General features: G+C 43.5%; 1 protein-coding gene and 1 pseudogene across 3 annotated transcripts in view; one reads left to right on the forward strand and one right to left on the reverse strand.

The window, feature by feature from the left end:
- Rmnd1 (required for meiotic nuclear division 1 homolog) overlaps positions 1–25,108 on the reverse strand; it is a 53,308-nt gene that overhangs the window by 24,449 nt on the left and 3,751 nt on the right. For 2 of the 3 annotated variants that reach the window (XM_004645982.2, XM_023706244.1), the window contains exon 2: positions 8,457–8,977. The exons of the other annotated variant lie outside the window; for it this stretch is intronic. In XM_004645982.2, the coding sequence (XP_004646039.1) occupies positions 8,457–8,963 (507 nt within the window). In that variant the 5' untranslated portion in view covers positions 8,964–8,977. The remainder of the gene's footprint in view (positions 1–8,456; positions 8,978–25,108) is intronic. 3 annotated transcript variants of the gene reach the window in all.
- LOC101589518 lies at positions 16,218–16,823 on the forward strand (annotated as a pseudogene).

Raw genomic sequence — 25,108 nt, forward strand, 5'->3', positions numbered from 1 at the left:
GACGAATGGCAGCTTGATCTCCCCAGGTTTCAGGGAGCCAGAGACAGACTGGACTATCCTGGAGGAGGCCACACCCATCGGGAGTGCCAGGAAGGAGTATCTCACTCAGGCTCCAACCCGGAGTCGCCACAACCCCCACTGGAGCATTTGTATCTGAGGTCACTTACCCCTCTGCTACTAGCCCTGTACGGGCAGAGATTCCTTAAAGTGCACACGTGACTGGCAGTGTTTTCACGCTAGTGAAGAGCGAACAACATGACAGATACTGAGAATGTGCCTTGTTCGCTGAGTGCTTTGTGCCGTCTTGTGTGTGTCAGGTTGTGTCTGCATAACTACACACGGGAGGCAGTGCAGTGTTTTCCAACTGTGCCTTACAGCCCCAGGCTTGGACATCAACTTCATGGGCCTAAACCATCTTTTTTTAAAAAAAAAGTTAAATGACTAAAATGACACACAGGGTATTGCATCAAGAGCAAGTGTTTTCTCTCATACGTACATGCCTGTGTATGCACACTGGGTCACAGTGTCCATAAAATGTTAAATGCGTTTCTCATAAGGGATGTGGTCAAAATAAGTTTAAAAGCCATCTGCTCAAAAGTTAAGACTTCAGACACAAAAATGTGAAAAATTTGGAGTATCAGAATAGCAGTAATGCCTACGATATAGGCTTGTTTTAAAGCTTAAACAAGCTGATAAATGTAAACTGCTTGGAACTGCTCAACATTTGCTAGATTATAGCTGGTCAAAAGAAATTAATGAGTCACTAAACCACCACTGATTCTTTGGCCTTCTTGCCCTCGGCCCAGACCCTTCCTCACTCCTTGCGTGCCCGGAATGATTCTGGAGCAGCAGGCAGCCTGCAGACTCTGTCCTGCTATCTGACTCTGGCCTGTCAGGAAAGGCCTCCCCTTGCTCTGCCTTTCCTCGTTCTCTTGCATGCTTTAACATGTGGCTCCGAGAGCAGCAGAGGAGCTGGGTGTGGTGGTGCCTGCCTGTGAGCCCCGTGTTTGAGGACTGGGTCAAGAGGGTTGCCAACATAGCAAGACCCTGTCTAAAAAAATTTTTTTTTTAAATCCCAAAGTCAGGAGTGCAGAAAGAATAGCTGTTATCAAGAAATCAACCAATAACAAATGCTGGCGAGGCAGTGGAGAAAACGAAGGCTTTTCCACCGCTGGTGAGGGTCTAGGCTGGTATAAAGACTGTGGAAATGAGTGTGGAGATCCCTCAAAGCACTAAAACTAGAGGCTCCACTGGATCCGGCTGTGCCCCTTCTTGGTATCTTCCTGAAGAACTCAAAGCATCACACTAGTGACATAAACACACCCATGTTTATAGCAGCACAGTTTGGAATGGCCAATTCTTGGAAAAAGTTCAGACACTCATCAACTGATGAATGGATGAAGATTTTTTATATAATGGAGTACTACTCTGCCACAAAGAAGGATAAGCTTGAGACATTTCTAGACAAACAATGTACCATTAGACCACACTCCTAAGTGAAATAAATCAGCCACACATGTTTAAATACAGTATTATTTCTCTGGTATAACAAACCAAAAGTGTAAACAAGGACCAAAAAGTATAACAGATACTGAGAAACTGGAAGAAAATGTTCAATGGGCAGGGGAATATGGGAGGGAGAGGGAGAAAGGAAGGGACAAGACAAAAGGAGACAAGAAGGAAAAACAAAACTTTTGCAAGTAAGGAGGTAAGAGAGGTTGAAGGGAGAGTAAGAGATTGGGAAAAAAAGAATCAAGTTATGTCATATACAGATACAAATTCCCAATGATGAATATGATCATTATGTATATTAAAATGTAACAATAAACTTAATAAAAAAAACCTGAGAGTGGTGGCACAAGCCTTGTAATTCTAGTGTCTGAGAGGCTGAGGCAGGGGGAGTGCTATAAATTGGAGGCCAGCCTGAACAAAACCCAAGACCTGTCTCAAAAGGAAAAAAAAAAAGGCACAGTAGAATAAAGAGGGGCTGGGAAGGCATACAAGCAGAGACATCTGAAATCAATAAAATACCCACCTGGAAGTAGAGCAATCCAACTAGAAAACTGTTAAGTCAAACAAACTGTAGTGGAAATTCTGGGCAGCAATGGGCGGTGCCACCTTTTGAAGGAGCAGGTGTGTGAAAGGCCGGTAACACACACCCCCAGTCAGAAGCCACAGCACACTCGCCGGAGTCTGGGAGGCGCTGAGCTGACCTGCCTGACACCCTGGAGTCACTAAGAGCCACTGGACAAGGGCAGAGCCTGAGCTGGCCAGAGGGCAGAAGCCCCGTCGGAACACATCACGAGGGCTCAGGGAGGCCCCAGTCAGTGACACCAGACCTGTTCGTTGCTGAAGCTCACTGGGCAAAGTTAAAATATATGGGGCGGGGACAGGAAGACTTCACTTTGGTGTACATGGCAAGAGCAGAGGCACAGAGAAGCTGACAGGAGAGGGCAAGGGGAAAAGACAGCTCCGCAGAGGACGGATCTCGAGTGGTACTGAGCTCAGCAAAGGCTGAGCCAAAGGTTGCGAACCCACAGCTTGCTTGCCTTGGCCTACACAGCACTTCAGAAAGGTGAACCACCAGTAATAAGCTCATAGATGTCACATGAAGTCCACAGCACCGTCTCTGGCCAAGTGGCAGAGCCGGCTCCAAGGACGAGGGCTGAGAGGAGGCCCAGGTGTCCAAGGATGGGACAGGGGACTCATTTAGTAACCTTTTCTTTTTTGTGATACTGGAGATTGAACATAGTAGGGCCTTTGGATTACTCAGGCCTTTTTTTTTTTTTTTTTTTTACCCAGGCCTTTGAAAGGAGTTTTATCTTATTTACTTTCTTTCATGTACTTGGTACAGGATGTTACTACATAGCTCAGACTCTAGTGATCCCCGTCTCAGCCTCCCCAGCACCAGGATTATAGGCATGCACACCACGCCCAGTGGCTGGCTCAGCGGTCCTGGGAGTGGGGCTGGCGCACCATGTGGTGCCAGGGATTGAACCTTGGTCCCTGCGCTTGCCAAGTTCGCTGAGCCATCTCGCTGGCCCAAAAGGATTGCTTTAAATTCGGAGGCAGGGTCTTGCTAAGGTGCTCATTTGCTGAGGCTGGGCTTGAAATTTGTGATCCTCCTGCTGCCGCTTTCTGGAGTGCTGGGATTGAAGGCACATACTACATGCCTGCGTAGGGGAAATACACTATGAGCTGTAGAGACAATGGGGATAAATCCCTACCCTAATGTGTTTTGCTTAGCCACTCTTAAGGCTGTCCTAAGTCTGCTGAAGGCTGTCTCCTTTCCTCAGTGTCTTCTACTTAGATTGGCCTGAATTTTTCTCCTGTCATGTTTGCCATGACATTCTAAAATTGTAGGCTGCTTCTATTAATAAATACATCATGTATTGAAAATCTTATTTTGGTCTTGTTCCCTCTGAAATTACCAGTTTTTTTGGCCAGGGAGATAGCTAAGTAGAATAAGCACCTGCCTGGTAAACACAGGGTCCTGAGTTCAATCCCCGGTACCACCAAAAAAAAAACAAAACAAAACAAAAAACAAAACAAAAAAAAAAACAAAAAAAAAAAACCAAAAAAACAAGAAAGAATAAAATTTCTGTCACTTAGGAAATGAAGATTTTATTTAAGCTCATTTGGTAAAGGGAAACAACTATGGTATATACTGTCTGCATCTATTAAAGATACCATTACTGTGAAAAGCTTTCAATTTCACATTTAAAAAAATAGTGAAACCTAATTAAGCTCTAGTGACACACACTATGTAATGCTCCTAAATAAAGCATATTTCAGGCTTTAAGACAATTCATTCTTAAAGATATGTGACAAACAACTGAAAACACTTACTGGGTTGCAGCCCCAAATTTTGGTCCTTACTTACTTAATAAGACAGGATCTTGCTATGTAGTTCAGGCTGGTCCTGAGCTCACTATGTAGCCTAAGCTGGCCTTGAACTCACAGCAATCCTGCCTCAGCCTCTTCAGTGCTGGGATCACAGGTGGGTACCACCATGCCTGTTTTAGTTTTTATTATTTTTTTAACATTGTATTTCAATATGTATTTTCTCAGCTACAAAGGACATATTCCAGCAGATGGGGCTAAAAATCAGCATATGATTCTTGCCTTCACAGCATCACCTTGTCTCAAAAGAATTATTTTATTCATGTAGTGCCACTGAAAAGACAGTCCATGATGGCCCTGCTGCTTCTGTTTTACTGTGATACCGGGATATAATACTTTCATATACGTTTTTGTTCTTGGCTTCTGGTACTGAGCTCTTACAGCCCTTGTGATTTCCTAAGTGACAGAGTGACAGGAGCATCTTTTGCTGCACTGTGTCTCTGCCTCTAGTTGTTGGCACACAGCTTTCGGCCCCCTGGAGTTTTTCAAGGAACAGGAAATAAGTCCTGCTAGGGTCCCAAATGGCTTCAGGATGGAGGCTGGCTGCCAGAAACGCCAAACACTGATCAAAGCTTGGAACTCAAAGCCCACCCTCCAAATCAGGCACAGTGTGCAGAGCTGGAGGCTGGCGAGTGGTCATGTGATGGAACCTGCAGAATGCGCCTGCGTCAGGAGGTTCACAGACCTCAGGGCTGGTGCAGACATGCACAGGCCAGGAAGGCGGCACAGTCCAAGTCCCCAAGGACAGAGGCTCCTGTGTCCAGGCACCCTGTGCAAGCCTTCAGGGCTGTTCATGTGTCCTTTATGACATCCTTTGTAACAGGCAGCTCTGCGGGACACTCTAGCAAACTCTCAAGTCCACAGACAAGGTCTCAGGAAGCCTAATTACAGCTACTTGATAATGCCAAGTAGGTGTTAACCTGGGACTTGAGGCTGGCATGTGAAACAGGGAGCAGACCTGTGAAACACTGTAGGTGTCTCAGAGCACCCCGCATTTTGGTGTCAGAAGTAATGTGAGTGAAAACAGGTTGCACTTACAGAGGCAAAGGCCATTTTTTCTTCCTATGTAAATCAGTTATGAAAAAGATTCATTTCACATTAATGGTAAAATGCTTTAGCTTATAAGCTGTTTTGACTACAGCCTGTGATGAGAAATCATTTTAGACACAGCACAGACAAACAGATGAGCACACACCAGTGCCTGCCACAATAGCTTTACAGCCACCAGTGTTTATCCTGGGCAATGCATTCTGGTCTGTTCTATTTCTTATTTTTTCAGGTACTGAGTATTAAACTGAGCCATATCCCCAGCCTTTTAATTATTATTACATTTATTTTTTTTAACTTAGTCATTAGGTTGCCCAGGCCCGGGTCAAACTTGTGATCCTCCTAGGTCAGCCTCCTAGTATGATGGGATTAGAGGTATATACCGACACACCTGGCTTCAAGTTTTTGTTGTTTTTTTGAGAAAGGGTCTCACTTTAAGTTCAGGCTGGCCCTGAACTCACTATGTCATCCAGGCTGGTCTTGAACTCCTGGTGCCAGTCTTACCTCAGCCTTCCAAGTGCCAGGATTATAGGTGTTCACCACCATGCCCCAGGTGGCATCTATTTTTTTAGAAGAGAACCTGCCACGCAATAGTCATTTCCTCTGGGCATTGTGCCATCGGTCTGAACCAACACTAGTGAGCACCCATCCCTCGTGCAGGCCAGGCTCCATGCTGCTCAGACCAGGGCACTGCAGGGTGTGCTTGCGAAGCGCTACCCCTGCCCTGAAGTCAGAAATCAGAGGGACGTGGGCTGAGGAGCTCCGTGGGTTCAGATACGCAATCAAGACTGGGGGGGGCGGGGAGGGCGCAGGGAGATGGCTCAGTGGAATAAGTGCTTGCCTGGCAAACACAAGGACCTGAGTTCAATCCCCGGTTCTGCAAAAAAAAAAAAAAAAAAAAAAAAAAAAAGACTGGGCAGGGATTTAACTCAAGCGCTGAGTCCTCACTCGGTCAACATCAGACTGCTCTGGAGCAAGTGTGGAAGGAGACACATGCACCTGCTTCCTGTAGCCATGTAGAGAGGGATCCTCACCTGGGCAAGAATGAAGCAAACAAGGGGCTACTCCAGAACGAAGGAGTCACCAGCCTCTCTACTCTTCTGGGAAAACAGGGTGGTTCTCAACACAGGGCAGAGTCGTTCTTCAAATCCAACATGGTAAAGCACGCCTGTAATCCCAGCACATGGGAGGCTGAGGCAGTAAGACTTACTGCAAGCTCAAGGCCAGACTAAACTACAGTGACACCCTGTCTTAAAAAACCAGAGTCAGGCCTTAGCCACACCTCAAAACTGCTTTCTCTCCCAAAGTACTCAAAGAATAACAGTCCACAATCATATTACCTCAGCCAACTTAGAGATGTAAGGTTTTCTAATGTATTTATATTATTATTATTATTATTATTATTAATGTATTTAGGACAGGGTCTACAGAGTCTTACTACATAGACTGGACTTGTAGTGATCCTTCTGTTTTCAGCCTCCCAAGTGCTGTGATTACAGGTGTGCACCACCATGCCCAGGCCATCTCAGCGCACCCTGGGGGTGGGGCCAGCACGGCACTATTTCCTTATGCATTTAAAGAGAGAACATACTGCAAAACTCCAACTGAATTCTCTATTATGTGTCCTCTTAAAGGACCCATGAAATAAATGACTTAATTTCAAGGCTGCAAAAGTTACTTCTCTTAAGATGTTTGTGCACCTCCACCTTAACCCCAGCCCCACTCAGACAAGGAGGTACAACCCAGGAAGAATCCTTCTTTTCTTTAATTGTTGGGCATTTCAGAACTGAAGGTTCAACTAGATTTATTCATACTATGTACTTAATATCAGTTGTTTCTGTTCATGGCAAATGTGCACTCTATTTTCATTTTAAATGCTTTTATTATTTTATTTGAAACTATAATAATTTTTTTTTGCAGTACGGGGGATTGAACTCAGGCCCTTGAGCTTGCCAGGGAAGCGCTTATTCCACTGAGCCATTTCCCCGGCCCCCACTATGATGAATTTTGAAGATGTTCCTCAAATCTTTTCCTAGAAGGAAGCAAAAAAAACCCCAAAATCCTGAAGGAAAATAAAAATTGGACTTTGAAAACTGCTTCCAAATCAAAGGACAGCTTCCCCAGATAAAGCCTGTGAGAGTTCACAACCCGGAACTCCTGCAAGGGGACTTCTGCTTGAGCAGCACACGAGTAACCTGATACACCATGCTGTTGGATGGAGCGTGAGACAAATAACGCTGTCTCTGTGGATCTGCAGAGCTCAGGTGTGTGCCTTCGCTGCCACCTCTGGACCTCAGCAGACTCTCCCAGCCGCACTGAGCAAGGCCATGTGGGTGGCTTCTCCAAACACCGCAGCCTTCTGTTCCTGACTCAGAAACCACACAGAAAGTAGAGGCAGACTAGGACCCAACATAAAAACCATTTGCTAAGCTGGCGTCTATGCTCTGGGGGCTAGGCAGCAAGGTACGGACATCTTTTCAAAGATACCAGCTGGAGAGGAAAAAGAGCCAAAATTAAATGTGCTCAGTGTCTAGCTCTCAGAATTAAGGACTGAAGACAGACATCAGCGTATTTGGTGGTAAAGCCAGAAGGCCAAATCAAGTTCTAATTGCCTCCTCCCACCCAGGGTTGCACTACATTGTTGTCCAGGTTTGCCTTAATTACCAGGCTCAAGTGATCTTCCTGTCAGTGCTGACTAACTTAATGAACATTTATTAAGTACAAGGTACAGGTCTAGTTATTGTGCAAGATGCAAAGATTAACAAATGAGTTCATTTTGACCTTAAACTGTTTTGTCACTTAAAGGGAAAATGCAAATTGCAGCTGAAGCTTTTCCAGACATGTCTTTACAGTGGAGGCAGGGAGGACACAACCTCAAACCTTCGAACCTTCGGCGAGTACAAAGGCAAAACCCTGCTGCTCTGTGATTCGGCCTCACCGCGCAGTTTCACCACCCACGTGCAGTATCTGCTTGTTAACAAATGCTTGCCTACTGGTGGGATTATGCTTAAAAACTTTTTGGAACTGGGGATTAAACCTAGGACCTTCCCACTAAATCATGTTTCCAGCCCTTTCAAAAATTTTGGGACAGGGTCTCACTAGTTAAGTTGCCTGGGCTGGGCTCCAACGTGCAAGCCTCCTGCCTCCCAGAGCGCTAGAAGAATGGGGGTGCACTACACCCCCAACGCAACTTGTAAAATTTGATGGAGAACTTCTAGTTTGAGTTCTTAAAAGATCTTTTCTATAGTTTCATTTCCAGACTAGACTTATAACTAACCCTTTTATAAAAAGAGTTTATACATTTTTTTTTTTGCCTTTGTCTTTATATGTATTATTAATCCTTCAAAATCAGTATTGTGAGTCCCCTTGGATACGTAATGTTAGGCTTCAAAGACCTAAAAGGAATTCTGAGCTGGATGCTGGCTCAGGTGTGCAGATAGCAACGCACATTACTTTGGACAGCAAGCAATGGCCGACGAACACAGCCTCACGAGCATACCATTTACCTCATTCACAGACAGAACTGGAAGGTTGGTCCTGGATGGCTGCCTGGTCCTGGATGCTTTCAGGGGTCTTTTGATCTGGGGCAAGTCTTGTTTTGGAATAAATGTTTCAGTTGATACAGATGAGTAATGCCTCCTTAATATTTTTATAAACCACTTAGAACCCAAAAGATTTGGCTTGTGGGTCACTTTCCCATGAGTACCAAGTGATCGCATGGTCAGAGGGGGCACCTTGTTGCTCTGGAAGTGGGAAGAGTTTAATGGAGGCAGTCTGCTTGCGCGGGAGGTCTTCTGGTTCATCTCTAGAACCTGAGGCCTGCTCAAGCCATCAGCTGCTTTGACAGGGAAGTATGAATCCAGGCTTTGGCGGATCGTCAGGGTGCTGTTGCATTTGGGATTTCCAAACCCCTTAGGTGGTTTTAAAGTTAGATGAGCAAATCTTTGGCATGAATGTGCTTTTGATAATCCACTGTGAGATCCGGTGAGGGCTCGGAAAAGTCTGGCTGGCATTATCACATCCCAAGCTAAAAGAAAAGAATTTCAAAATTCAAGTTATTTAAAAATGTTTCTAAAAAGCATATATATATATATATATATATATATATATATATAACTTCCCTAAGAAAGAGGCATATTTCCACTAAATATTTAAAACAAGATGGGTATGGTGCCCCAGGCCTATAATCTCTGCTCCCAGCACCTGGGGAACTGAGGCAGGAGGATGGCCAAACATTTGAGGCCAGCGTTGGCTATATAGTGAGTTCAAGGCCACCCTGAAACCCTGTCTCAGAATGAACCAAGCCATGCTTACAGGGCTGGGAGATAGCTCAGTAGAATAAGAATTTGTCTGACAAGTGCAAGGCCATGAGTTCAATCCCCAGTACTGCAAAAAAAATAAAATAAAATAAAAAAGCTTACAAATTCCTTTTTCCGGTATTTTATTTCACCTCAATAATGAGATAAACAACTGAGTGACATCAGGCATGTGTCCTCGAAAGGGCAGGTGTCCCCCTCATCATGTTCTGAGCTCTCCTGGGACAAGGTTTACACCTCTGGTTAATTCTGTGAACAGATCCCGCCACTGAGCTGTACCACGGAGACTGAGAAGCACAAAGAGCTCATCTTGTCCTGTGTGATGAATCACAAAGGCTCCTAGGAAGAGGTAGGCTACTTTTTCAAGGGGAAGGTATTTTTTCAGGCAGTGACCACACACACACACACACACACACACACACACACACACACGGGTCAAATGAAACAGACTACATACACAATTTCCTCCTTATATACACTTTAAAATATGTATCCTTTCAAAAATAAGCCTAGGTCTAGGGATATGGCTCAGTGGTAGAATGCTTGCCTAGTGTGTGGGCCTGAGGTTCCATGTCCTGCACCCCTAAAAGGAGGAGGAAAAAGTCAACTTATAATAGGTAATCATTTTTTAAAAAGTCCTAAAAAGTAATAAATAAATAAAATTTTAAAAAAGTCCTACGTGCTAGAGATACAAGTATAAATCAGTAACTTCAGAAATAATAGTCCAGCTGGGGAAACAGCAGTATGACATACAAATGCTATCGGCATTTGAGGTGAGGAGTGGGTCTCACACTCACAGGGGAATTTTGAACTGGGGCTGGCGATTCAAACAGCCCAGGTACAATGTACTGTTTACCTGACAAACAGAATGCAACTTCTGGGCTGGGAAGGGATGCAGGAGGTAAGGACAGGAAAGGAGCCTGTGACCACAGCACGGATCCATTCAGTGACCCTACAAAGTCTTCTGTAGGCAGAGGGCAACCAGAGCTTCTAGATTTCAGATTCGTAGGTTTACGTGTATGTGGCAGAATCTCTCTTTTATTTTTATTTTTTGGCAGAACTGGGGATTGAACTCAGGCCCTTGTGCTTGCCAGGGAAATGCTTATTCTACTGAGCCATCTCCCCAGCCCCCAGAATCTTTGATGACGTGAAGGAGGAAGAGACAGGCTGAGGCGTCACCACCTAGCACTTTCTACACACTGAAGGCTGTTTTACCTCACAACAGCCCAAGGAGGTATTTGCTGATGTGGGAACTGAGAGTTGATAAGGACAGTGACTCAGTCAGCAAGCAGCAGAGAGGTCACTGAAGTCTGGGCTACATCCACAGTAGCACCTCCCCTAAAAGGACAAGGATGATTTGTAGCAGTGTGTCCCTGGTAGAACCTGCTGCTTTCAAAGTCTCTTCAAAAGCTGGTGCTCTGTTTGGCTCTAGTCCAACGAGTTGTTCTTGCCCATCTGAATTGTACTATTCTCTGCCAAGTGAACCAGAGGGTTTTTCTTTGGCTTTGGTTTTTTGAAACAGGGCTTTGCTGTATGGCTCAAACAGGCCTAAAATGCATGAGCCTCCTGCCTAAACCTGCCAAGTGCTGGAATTACAGGTGTATGTCACTGCACCTAGCCAAAGCAGTTGTTCAACTGCAAAAAAACTTAGAGATCTGTGCACAGACTTGGATTCTTTATCTTCGAGGACGTTCTTTACCTCCAGATTCTTAACGGCTGCTCCAGCATGCAAGGTACACGAAGCACTACCACAGAAATGTAAGGAAGCACGCAAACGAGGTTTCTCCGTAGGCTGGTGCAACCACCAGGAAGTCAAGTGTGCAGAGTCCTCAGAAACTAGAAGCAGAGGTGCCGTTTGACCCAGTTAGCCCACTTCTTGGCATCTTCCCAAAAGAATTCAATCATACCACAGTGACACACGCACACCCATATTTATAGCGGCACAGTTTGTAACAGCCAAATCTTGGACACAGCCCAAATGCCCATCAAATGATAAGGATGTGAGGCTTTTTCACATAATGGGGTACTACTCTGCCATGAAGAAGGATAAGTTTGAGATATTTCTAGGTAAATTGATGCACATTCCCGTAAGTGAAATAAACTGGACGTAAACACTGCACTGTTTCTCTGAAGTGAGAAACTGAAGGTATAAATAAGGACCAAAATGCATAATGGGTATGGTGGAATAGGAGGAAAATGTTCAAATGGGGAAGGGAACAAGGAGAAGGAAAGAGAAGGGAAAGTAAAAGAAAAAATTGAGAAAAGAAGTAAAAAATTGAAACAGAGCTTTCATAAATACAGAGGGAGGAGTTGAAGAGAAGGTACAGGAATGGGGGAAAAAGAAATTTGTATCAAGCACAGGTACAAATTCTCTACGTCAAACATGATCCTTATGTGTATCTAAATGTATGAAAAAAATCTGATTGGAGAAAAGAAGGATTTTTTTGGGGGGTGTGTGTGTGCAGGATGCCCTCAGGGCAGGTCTGGTTTGGCCTGAGGATGAGGGAATTGAACCACAGCATCCTGAGCCTGACTGCTTTGTTTCAGCAGGCACTTTAACACGTGAGCTAATGGGCAGGCCCCCTGGAGAAAAGAAAGGGTTTTTGTTCATAGCTTTGTTGAGAAAGACACAGGTGTAGTGTTTAAAGTGTTCAACACAAAAACTTTAAGCTTTGCTAAAAACCAGGATGCACAGGAACGTGCAAGTATAATTGTGCATGCTAAATTTATTTATTTATTTATTTATTTTTAAATATTTATTTTTATTTATTACATTTATTTATTGTGTGTGTGTGTGGCCAGCTCAGCCCACCAGGGGGCGGGTCTGGCTGGCATGTGGTGCTGGGGATCGAACCGCGGTCCCTGTGCTTTGCCAAGCTTGTTTCAAGTAGGTGCTTTAGACCACTGAGCCATCTCTCCAGCCCCATGTGCATGCTAAATTTAAAGATTAAAAGCACATTCAGTTTAAAATTTTAAGGGCTGGCCAAATAGCTCAGCGGATTAAAGGGCCTGCAAGCTGGTGCAGGGTTCAATCCCCAGGGCATGCTGAGAAGCCAATTGAGACTGGGCATGGTGGTGCGTACCTGTAATCCCAGCTCTTGGGAAGCTGTAAGCAGGCCGATTACTACGAGTCCAATCTAGTAGTGAGACCCTGAACACCCTGTGGACCCTTTCCTAAAATACAAAATAAAGATAAATAAAATAAAATAAAATAAAATTTTACCCTACCAGCTTTATGTAACCCTTCGACCTAGCACTCACATATGCCTCCAGATTGTCCTGGCCCTAATTCTGGATGGTTTCTGTGCCCCAGCCAATCAGTGGTGAGGACAACTCTTCAGTGCCCTGGCCCCGAGGCTCTCCTCCCTTCCTGAGGGACCTTGTTTTCCACTCTTCCCCAGCCATTCTATGGTCACAAACTCTGACCTGTTAAGTAGCCACAACACAGCACATGTGGCTATTGAGTCCTTAAAATGTGGTTAGTAGAAATCAAAATTTCATCCAAAAAAGATAAATATTAGTAACTTTTATACTGTTGATTTGTCAAAATACTACTTTGGATATAATGGGTAATAATTAAGATTAACTTTATCTGTTTATTAAGGCTTGTATCTAGCTGTGCCCTCAAGCCTCCTTCAGCCATAGCTAGGGGTTTCAGAGTAGGGTGTGTAAATGTGGACCATGAGTGTGGTAATAGGAGTAGGGGTGCTGGCACACCCCTCACTCGTTGGCTTGTCATGGTTTGGGGCGCGGCTAACAGAAAGCCCCACTCTGGTGTGGATGGCACCACCCAGAAGGCTTGTAGCTGGGTGGGATAAACAGGAAAGGGAAGCTCACTGGTGCCACCTCCTGCCTGCCTTGCCGTGGGCCGCCTGCCTCTGTAAGCCCCTCACCCATGCTGCCTTAGGGCCAGCGGACTGTGGGTGGAAATCTCTACAGACTAAGCTAAAACCAAACCTTTCCTGCTTTAACTTGGAGTGTTGGGTATTTTGTCCCAGCAATGAAGTAACTAAGTCATTTTTCACTTTGATTTATAACAATGCAGCTTCTAGACAGCTTAAGGTTTTTCCTCCTTGTATTTCTACTGTTACATTCTATGATAAATACATTATATTTACATTATTTTTTCTATTGACCAGTGCTCTCTAGATCTTGTATTATATATAAGTGCAATCTCATATTCCCAATTTCTCCCCCCCCCTTTTTTTCCAATTTCTTGCTTGCTTGCTTTTTTTTCTTTCTTTTCCTTTCTTTTTAATGTATTTGGTTGTTGCAAAGTCTTACTACACAGCTCGGGCTCCTGGTGATCCTCCTGCTTCCAGCCTCCCCAGTGCTGGGATTACAGGCATGCACCCAGTCCTGCTCAGACTGCCCTGTGGGCAGGGCTGGTGCGGTCCCTGCACTTGCCTAAGCAGGCACTATCTTGCCGACCCTCATCTTCCCAATTTCATGCACTCTACTCCAGACACTACCTCCTATTTTTCCAGCTTGTTCCTTGTTGCTTATGCCAACAATTCTTCCATCTCCAAAGGACATACAATTCAAGATCTAACTACCTCTTCTCTGTCCCTTACATCCCATGCGTCCCTGGACTTCACTTTCTCCAGATCCACCTTACATTCCATGGTCTATCATTATAATCTCTCCCTTCAAATACCTCAAGTTTCTTGCAGCCCTCAGCCACATACCCTTGCGACATAACCTCAACCCTAATTAGAAGCAGTTTACTTAATTTACACCTGCTTTCCTGCAGCTAAATGTAGTGGAGACAACAAAGCAACCGAGCTATCCTTTCTGACCATACATTCAGGAGCATGCCACTCAGGTGACCCTTCAGGCGCTCAACAGCCTCCCAGCTCCCTATTACATCTACTCTCCACTGTCTCCTTCAGCCTTTAGGATGCCTCCTCCTCTCTCACCTTCACTAATGACCTTGCTTCCTCTTTCACTGACCTCTTAAGATGAACCCCTGCCCACAAGCACCTGCCTGTCTTCTGGGTTTATGCCCCCACAGTTCCCCTTTCCACCCGCTATGACACAATCAAGTCCTTCACATGTGGGCTGTCGTCCCTTCCTACCTCTCTCCCCTCTTGTCCGTGCCATTATCACTTGCTGTCTGTCAGAACATTCATATTAGCCTACATTTATGCTAGAATACTTCTTAAAAATCCCACACCTCTCTAACCTCATTTCTTTCCACATGGGCCTTTTTAAGTGCCTTTCCCGAAGGACTCTTATTCGTGATCTCCGATTCCTCTTCCATGATTTCTTTCCAGTTCACTCCTTTTGGGCTTTTACCTCTATGTTTTATCCAGACTGTTATCTCTGACCCTTACACCTGAGTCCTCTACCCATTTCTCAGCCATCATTTTACCTGACTCATGGAGCGCATCTGGTGTGCCGATCAGTCCACCTTCTCTTCCCTGGCTCCTAGGATGCCACCCGGCCACCATCCTCATTTCTCATTGACTGCACCTCTTTCACTGGTTTCACCAGGGCTCTGTGCCTGGGCCCCATTTCTTCCCAATCAGCCTCCAGGCAATCTTCAGTTTTTTAATACATCATCTAAACATTGATGAATAGCAAATATTTGTACCTAAACTACTCTGATAAGCACTGAACATATGTAATATTCAAAACTGAGTTCTGAAAATTTCCCAGAAAACTATTCTTCCCACTGTCTTCCTCCTTTCCAACAGCAATTATATCCACGTATTTGCCAATGCCAAACAAACCTACATGTCCCTTGATTCTTGACTCTTCATTCCCCACACCCAATCTGGCAGGAAGTCCCACTGGTTTTTGTTGTTGTTACTGGGAATTGAACCTAGGACCTCGTGCTTATGCCATGGAGCTACTTCCGGCTCTCCACTGGTCTTACTTGCGCTGGTTCTTACCATAAGTACAGGTATCACCTCGTCCAAGTTGCTGTCTTTCCTAGGATACTGTAATAGCCCAACTTGTCAGTTACTCTACTTCTGTTCTTGGCCTCCTACAGTTCTCAACTGAAGTGATCCTCTGAAAATTTCCACTGTATCTTTTCTCAGTGCAAAACCTGAGAACATGGCTTCCCGTTTCATTTACAGCAAGTCAGCGCTCTTCAAGTGGTAGTCATTCTCTACCCCTTACCAGCATTCTCTCATCTCCTGCAGCTCTCTCCCTTGCTACTTCTGCTACCATATCCTTCTCCTCTCAGGCTGCTCCTTGTGCTCTTCTCCCAGGGACCTGCAGGGTCCCACTCTCATGCCTGCTTCGCCTGGTGGACCCGTCCCCCACCACTCCACCAACACACAGCCAGCACCCATCTTCTCTCCCTTGACTTCTTATTTCTGCGCTGCACTTAACATCACTTGGATGCCTGGGTTTTCTGTTTCATTCATACACCAAATACAAACCAAGTCCTTCCTATGTGCTGGCTGCTAATACAGCTGGAAGTCAAAGACAAAATGCCTTCTGAACCTTACTGTGGAACAGCAAAGGATAATCACCAAGTCAGCAAAATGTATTTGAGATGACAGTACTAAAGGAAACAGAAGAGGGAGGTTTTTGTTCCTTTGCTAGAAAGTAAGGTCCATGAAAACTGAGACTTCTGTGTTTATTCGTGCTGTAGTTCTGTGACAATGATGTCTGACATACAGGCATCAACTGTCTGCTGTGGAGCTATTTTGTTTTGTTTGAGATGGGGTCTTTCTATGTAGTCCAGGCTGACCTACAACTCACTATGTAGCCCAGGTTGGCTCTGATCTTGGGGCACTCCTCCTGTCTTAGCCTCCTGATTGCTAGGATTACAAGTGTGCCCCAGCACACCCAGATAGGGATCAAATGATTTATAAAACTGAAATAAGGGAGATGTGAATGGGGATTTAACATGAATGAATAGAGGAGTCACACTGGATGTACTCAAGATGAACTAAAAATAGCTAATTGGGCTTTCCCGGGTGTCTGCCAAAGATGGTGGAGGGGCAGGTCCTGGTGCTGGATGGCCGAGGCCATCTCCTTGGCCGCCTAGTGGCCATTGTGGCCAAGTAGGTACTAGCAGGCTGCAAGGTGGTGGTTGTGTGCTGCGAGGGTATCAATGTTTCTGGCAATTTCTACAGAAACAAGTCGAAGTACTTGGCCTTCCTCCACAAGCGGATGAACACTAACCCATCCTGCAGCCCCTACCACTTCTGGGCCCCCAGCCGTATCTTCTAGCGAACTGTGTGAGGGATGCTGCCCCATAAGACCAAGCGAGGCCAGGCTGCTCTGGACCACTTCAAGGTGTTTGATGGGATCTCACCACCCTATGACAAGTAAAAGCGGATGATGGTTCCTGTTGCCCTCAAGGTTGTGTGCCTGAAGCCAATGAGGAAATTTGACTATCTGGGTCACCTGGCTCATGAGGTAGGCTGGAAGTACCACACAGTGACAACCACCCTAGAGAAGAGGAAGGAGAAGGCCAAGATCCATTACAGGAAGAAGAAGCAGATCATGAGGCTATGGCAACAGGCTGAGAAGAATGTGAAGAAAATCAGTAAGTTCACAGAGGTCCTTAAGACCCACCATCTTCTGGTCTGAGCCCAATAAAGACTGTTTCTGCCTCATGCCTGGTCTGGCCTGCCCTTCCTCCAGCGCTGCCCTGTGATGTGGGGGCCCCAAGGGGCAGCTGTCCAGGTGCCACAGGCACCCTGGGGCCCCAAGCTGGGAGGAAGAAAGCACCTTAGTCCCTCTCCAAAGTCTTCCTGTGAGGGTACTTGAACAGCTTTAAGTCTCACACGATGGAATTTCTAACCTTCAGGAGAACCTTACAGAAGGAATATGACTACTACCACCCTGGCCCTGTGGCCTAATGCCATACTGTGCAGTTGTGGGATGGCCAGAAGCACACAGATAGGGCATTGCAGCCTCACCTCTTGGCCTTCCCTCTGTCACCAGAAACAAATAAATTATTTTTAAACAACTCCACCCCCAACAAAACAAAACAAACAAAAAACCCCCAGGTAATTGGAGGGAGGGGGACATAGAACCTAATGCCAAAATTATTATGGGGGGGGCACTCAGGATGCCTTCAGGGCAGGTCTGTTTGGCTTGAGGATGAGGGGATTGAACCACGGCATCCTGAGCCTGACTACTTTGTTTCAGCAGGCACTTAAACACCTGAGGTAATGGGCAGGCCACCCCAATGCCAAAATTGATTAGAACTAAGAGACTTGCAGACCAAACAAAACACAGGCACAAGAGTTCATAAAACGGTCAAGCAGGGCTGGGGATGCAGCTCAGTGGCACAGAGCCTTTCTGGTAAACACAAGGTCCTGAGTTTGATTCCCAATACCAAAAACCTCACAAACAAACAAAAAGGTGAAACAGTCTATAAGACTGCCTGTGGAACCTCTGCCTGTGCACTGGGCAGGAACTGCCATTCTAAGAAGTTCCCCAAAAGTGGATGGAACCCAGACAGCATGGCAGAATCAAAGCGCACAGGATGGACTGAGTACACAGCCCTCGCCTCTGTTTTCCTCCCCTAAAGAGAGGATGCTCAGCCTGCCATCACATGGTTGGGACACACAGGGGCAAGCCACCAGGAAGCTGTTCCTTCCCCACGGATCTGCCAGGCTGCTCAGACTATGAGAGGATCAAAGCAATGTGACAAGTTGGGAACTACCAGGGGCACACAAAAGTGAGCGAGCCTGGAGTCCTCTGGGGAGAAACACACTCTCCCCACAGAGCAGAGCAGGGAAGACTTCAAACTGCAGATGCTAATGGAAACCTCTATAGACACTGAGGATGGGGACCCTGCAGTGAAGACAGTGACAGTGAATTCCACTGCAGCACTCCCACCTCCACCCGGCCATGCAAGAGAGGAAAGAAAGGTGCCAGGGAATGGCACAGAGGAGGCTGTGCAAGGGCAAGGAGGGGCTCACTGAATGCTGGTCCTGGTGTGGCCTTGGGCTGTCTTTGAGTCAAGGTTGAAAGCCCAATGCAACCAGGTGAATGACCAATGTGGAGACATACAGGTTAAGGAGAACAAATGGGCAGGCCACCAAGAGACACCCAGAGTCGCTGGCTGAATACCCCAGCCCGAGGCCCCATCCCTGGAGGCCAAGATCAGCCTGCAAGTGTATGGAGCTGAAAGAACAGAGCTGATGTCCACTGATCCCATTGTAGGACGGCAGGGAGTGCCCTGCACCCAGCACTACTCCTGCTGTAGATGGGGTGGGTCACCCAACACAGATCCGAGCTCCGACTTAGACGCTACCACAGAGCTGCAGACAACGAAGACAGTTGTAGGCCTGTGGTTAGAGGAGTTTTATCATTTTTCCCCCCTACTGTTCTTGTTTCTTTTTTATTCTTTTCAAAACATGTTTTCACTATCAGTTCAGGATGGCCTTGAGCTCACTTTACAGCCCAAGCTGGTCTGGAACTTTCAACAGTCTTTCTGCCTCTGCTTCCCAAGTGCTGGGATTACAAGTGTCAACCACCCCTGGCCTCTTTTTCTTTCTTATTCTTTAGGTTTTTATCTGTTGTTTTATTTATGTATTACTGTTTTTTCTGCCTTTTTTCTTGACTGTTTTGATATTTTGGATTTTCTCATGTAAGTGAACACTGTCCTTAGTTTTTCTATTTTGCTTTGATGTTCTTCTGGCATCTCCATTTTTCCCGTCTTCTTCTCCAGAGTCCCAAAGCTTGGGTGAGTTCCTTTGTCCCTCAGCATTGGTTTTAATAGCTTTCCCTTCATTTATTTTTCTGTTTTTCTCATTATCCTCCTTAATATACTACCACCACCAGGGTAAAATCACTCTACTAAGGGGAATACAATTTGCTGGTTTGTGTTGGATTTTGTTATAGCATAACTATAGATATTGCCCCTATGATCATGGTACCAAAATTAGTAATTACCCCAGTTTGTCAGTTTTGAGTCTATGCTTAATGCTACTGTTATTGCTAACTGTACTACTTTAGCCACAGAGTCATACCTGTTGTGATCAGTTGTGATTCCTTGTATAACAACACTGTGATTGGCTGTGGGCATAATCATTGCCATAGTCCAGTATCAAAGAACTGAGTGCTGGGCCAAATAATCAGCAACTTCTTATCTCTAACCAAGCAGGAACACAGGATTTTGGACATACTCAGAGGCTAAGAGTCAGCACACCTAGAAGACATCTCTGAGGAATACACATTTCTTAGGGAAGCATCAATACTAGTGATAAAGCTGCCTAATATGAGCAATTTACAAGATTCAACAGAGGAAACAAATTTTTAAAAAACTAGAAAAGAGTAAGTCACATAAGCAAGATGCAACCCTAGATCTCCATTCTACGTAGGGCAAGTCCAGGGGACAACAAGAAGGAAATCAGAAATCACTCACCTGAAATTTCTGAAATGGTAGTAGCAGAAGTAACAAAACTGATGAATGAGGCTATAGGAAAAAAAAAAAATCAAATCAGAAATTATTTCTCAGGTTAAAAAAATAACTATGATCAGTGAAGGGTTTGAATAGGAAATCTGGAAGATAGGTTAAAAAAATAGGAGTTTAAACGATGGAAACCATGAATGACCAACATAGCAAAGTAATTGAATTCATGAAACAGATACAAACATACATCCAGATTAAAAATTCTACTGAAAGTATAAGCAAAAGAATGAACCAAAATGAGGGCAAAATATCAAATCTAAAAGATAAGATTATAATTAACAATCAAAACAGATTTCTTAAAAACAACAAAGGACCATGAAAAATCAATCCAACAGCTGCTAGATGAGGCAAAGAACAACATAAGGTTGAATAGGCTATGAAAAGGGAGATAGTGCAAATGCTATAAAAAACCTGTTCACCTAAGAAATGGCAGAAAAACTCCCAAGCATGGAAAAAGAATTTGACATACAAAAGAAAGGAGGCCTGTAGATGTCAAATTAGCCATGACCAAAAAAATCTACCCCAAAGCATGTGATTGTAAAGATTCCAGAAATTCAGCACAAGAACACTGTATTAAAAACTGTTAGAGCAAAGAAACAACCCATAAAGGAGAGTCCATCAAACTCAGAGCAGATTCTCAATAGAAACCGTTAGGCCCAAGACAGCTTGGGGTGAAGTAACTCAAGCCTTAAACGAAAACAACTTCTAACCAAGACTGATGTACTCTGCAAAATGACCTTTCAAAATTGGTGAAAAAATAAGATATTTCTATGATAAAGGACAGCTGAAGAAATTCATGACCACCAAACTAGCACTCCAAAATGTTTTGAAGGATATTCAAGAAAGAGACGAGGAAGACTACATTTCTCCATGAAAATTAATAGAATCCACTGGGTAAGGTAAGCAATTAAACAGAAGGGAAAAAAAGGGAATCAGCAACAGCAAAATAATACAAGGACTGGGTGCGGTGGTGCACACTTGTAATCCCAGCACTCAGGAGGCTGAGGCAGCAAAGCCAGCCTGGGCTACATAGCTGAGTGCAAGGCCAGCATGGGCTACACAGCTAAGTGCAAGGCCAGCCTGGGCTACACAGCTAAGTGCAAGGCCAGCCTGGGCTACATATTGAGACCCTGTCTCAAAAAGCCAAAACAAAATAAACAAACAAGAAAACAAACAAAAAAGAAACACAATAATAACACCCCACAAGGATAAGTCAATATGTATCAGTCATAACCATCAATGTAAATGGTTATCAATTCACCAATCAAAAGAAACACAATGGCAGAATGGATCAAGAAACAAGATCCAACCATATGCTGTATACAAGAAACATATTTAACTCAAATAGAAATTCATAATCTGAAAGTCAAAGGACAGAAAACAATACTTCATGCAATAGCAACCCAGAAAAAAACTGGAGTAGTTTTCCTATTTGCAGATAGAGTGACTTTCCAGCTAAGACTCATTAAGAGACAAAGGTCACTAGATCCTCATTAAGGGAACACTCCAAGAAAAAGAGATAACATTAATTGTACCAAAATAATGGAGCACTCAACTACATAAAACAAAACACTAACGGATATGAAAAAACAAATAAGCACTAACACAATTGTAATGGAGGATCTCAATATTCCACTGTCACAGACAGATCAACTAAACAATAAAAGAACCAAAAAAAGAAGTATCAGAACTGAACCAAACCTTTGAGCAAATGGACTTACTATATGTCTATAGTTCTACAAAATAGACCACATACTATCGCATAGAACATGTGTAAGTAAATGCCAAGGAATTACATTATCCCATGCATATTATCACACCATACTGCAATAAAATTGGAAAGAAGTGGCAAAAATCCCCACAGAAACTTCATAAATACATAGAAATTAAATAACGCTCTCCTTTCTCACAGGTGAAATTAAAGAAGAAATTAGACAGCATCTACAATTAAACAGTAATGCCAATACAACACGCCACAACTTGGGGGACACAATGAAAGCAGTCCTAGGAGGAAAATTTATAGCAGGTGAATTCCCACATCAGGAAAAGAGTGAGCTGAAACAACACAATGTTGAAACTCAAGCTTCTTGCTTTTAGCCAGAACCGTCATCTTCCAGTAATTTGTCAAAATGATGAACACAAAGGGAGAGAAGAGCCCAGTACATGTTCTCTAGGCCTTTCAGAATAGAAGATGGGATTGTTCCTTTAGCCATGTAGTACACATCTACAAAAAGGATACTACAAAAAGGACATCAAGGGAATGGGTACTGTGTAAAAAGAAATGCCAAAGGTTACCAAGGCAAAACAAGAAGAGTCTACAAAGTTATCCAGCATGCTGTTGGCATTCTTGTGAACAAGCAAGTTAAGGGCAAGATACTTGCCAAGGGGATTAATGTGTGTATTGAGCATATTTGACACTCAGCGTTGAGACAGTTTCCTGAAATGCCTCAAGGCAAATGATCAGAAAAAGAAGAAAGCCAAAGAGAAAGATACCTGGGTTCAATTGAAGGGCCAGCCTACCCTGCCCACAGAAGTGCACTTTGTGAGAACCAATGGGAAGGAGCCTGAGTTTCGGAATGTGTTCTCTATGAATTCATGGCATAAATTGACAGCTAAGTGCTCTAGGCCATACTTAATAAAAACTCATCCTCTGTTGTAAGGATGGATTTCTTAATTGAGCAGGTGTGTGGTACCTTTACCTCAGAAACAGAAACAAATATTTGGAACAGATTTTCATTGTAGCTAGTTAATTGTGTCAGGTCTCTACTCTTCACTGTTTCTCTTGTTAAAAGATATTGCTGAGGTTACTGTGTAAGTGTATATCCAAATGGCCACGTATTTATGAAATAATTATATTGGCTTGCAGCTCCTGTAAATCACCATGGGGAAAGATATATCAAAATAAGTGGAAGTCACTTCAGTTAAATAAATGGAAGTCCATTTCAGTTAAATAATAAAAACAAAACTCAAGCTTCTAGAAAAAGAACAAGTCCAGCCCAAACTGTATGAAGGAGGAAATTATTAAAAGTCAGAGCACAAATTAATCCAACTGAGACTGAGAAAATAATACAAAGAATCAATGAGTTGAAAAGCTGGTTCTTTGAAAGACTAAATAAAACTGGCAAATCCTTGTCCAACTATATGAAAAAAAAAAAAAATGAAAGAAAAGACTCCAATCCATGGAATTAGGAATAAAAACGGTGAAATCACAACAGGTCATCAGAAATCCAGAAGATCACCAATACCTACTTTGAGAATCTATATTTAAGTAAGATGGAAAATAGAAGAAATGGATAGATTTCTAAATACATTTGAATTACCAAAGCTGAATCAAGAAGATTTAAAAATTCTAAATAGCCCAGTATCAGTCAATGAAATTGAAGATGTCATTAAAAACCTAACAGCAAAGAAAAGCCCAGGTCATGACATATTCACTGATGAATTCTACAAGAAATGTAGAGAAGATACAATGCCACTATTCCTCACACTTTTTAATGAAATTAAAAGGGAAGCAAGCATTACCCTGACATCAAAATTAGGGAAAGATCCAACCAAAAGAGAATTATAGGCCAATCTCCCTAATGAACACAGATGCAAAAATCCGCAAGAAGACACTAGTAAGCAGAAAGTAGAAAATCATCAAAAAGAGTATATACCATGACCAAGTAGGATTCATCTCAGGGATGCAGGAATGTTTCAATATATGCAAACCAATAAATGTAATATTCCATATTAACAGAGACAAGGACAAAAGCCACATCATCACCTCAACAGATGCAGAAAAAGCATTTTGACGAAATCTAGCACCCACTCATGATAAAAACGCTACAGAAAATTGGAACAACCAATTTTAATATCAATCTGATAAAAGCTATCTATGACAAACCAACAGCCAACATGCTATTAAATGGTCAAAAATTGAAAACTTTCACTTCAAAATCAGGAGAAAGACAAGAATATCTGCCCACTATCACATTCTTATTCAGTATTGTTCTAGAAACATTACCCAGTGCAATTAGACAAGAGAAAAAAAAGGAATTGGATATGGAAGGAAGAAGTTAAATTATCATTATTTGAAGACGATATGAAGACCCCAAAAACTCTACCAAGACTTCTAGATTTAATAACCAAATTCAGAAGAGTAGCTGTATACAAAGTCAACACTCACAAATCATCAGCATTCTTCTACACAAACTCACTGAGAAAGAAATTAGGGAAACCACCTCCTCACAATAGCACTGAAAAAGATGAAATAGTTAAAATCAATCTAACAAAAGTCAGAGGCTTTTACAATGAAAACTACAGTATTCTAAAAAGAGATTGAAGAGGTTATCAGAAAATGGAAAGCTATTCCTTGTTCTTGTGTAGGAAGAACCAATATAGTGAAAATGGCCATGCTTCCAAATTACTGTACACATTTAATTATGCATTCCCAATCAAAATACCAATACCATACCTTATACAATCAGAAAAAACAATTCTAAAATTTTTTTGGAACCAGGAGAGACGTAGAATAGCAAAAGCAAATCTAAGCAATAAAGGCAAGCCAAGGGGCATCACAGTCCCTGACTTGAAATAATAAATAATAATAATTATTATTATTGTTCTTTTTTTTGAGACAGGGTTTTGCTATATATCCAGGCCGGCCTTGAACTGACTATGTAGCCCAAGATGGCCTTGAGCTTGCAGTGATCCTCCTGCCTCAGCCTCCTGACTGCTGGGATTTCAGGTGTGCACCAACACGTCTGGCTCCTGACTTGAAATTATACCACAAAGCTGTTATGGTTTGTGTTTAGCTGTCCCCCCCAAATCCTCACACAGTCTTAGATAGGGCACTTTCAGAGGTGGCTGAATCCAGATGTGCATGATGCTCAGATTAAGGGTGTATGGTTACTAAATCAGCCCACTGATTAGTTTGATTTAGTTCTGGCTGTGACTAAGGGTGTCAGTGCTATACCAGCTCTTGAGCAGGCAGCCTGCCTACAATATAAGGAAGGAATGAGGCTTGCCTTTGCTGTTTTGCGTTTGCTGTCTTCCTCCTCTAGGAACTGTTGCCCATGTGCCAGCCTGTCTCGGAGCCGGCTGTTCATGTACTGAAGCCCCTTTAACTTTGGCTGCTGGGTGTTTTGTCTCAGCAATAAGAAAGCAACCAACACAGCTACCAAGATAAAAAGCAGCATGGTACTGGCAAAACAAATCAAAACAAAATGAGGATCAGTGGAACAGATTAGGAGATATTAAAAGATACAAAACAACTCCAAATATACTCAGCCACATTGTCTTTGACAAAAGGGCCAACAAACACCTTCACCTTCACTGGAATAAAGATAAATGTGCGTGCCCATCACCTGAGGAATGGTTGAAAAAGATGTGGTATTTTTACACAATGGAGTATTATTCAGCTATTAAGAATGATAAACTCGAAGCTTTTATATTGAAGTGGATG

The sequence above is a fragment of the Octodon degus genome, unplaced genomic scaffold, assembly GCF_000260255.1.
Source record: "Octodon degus isolate 3935 unplaced genomic scaffold, OctDeg1.0 scaffold00246, whole genome shotgun sequence".
NCBI classification, from domain to species: Eukaryota; Metazoa; Chordata; class Mammalia; order Rodentia; family Octodontidae; genus Octodon; species Octodon degus.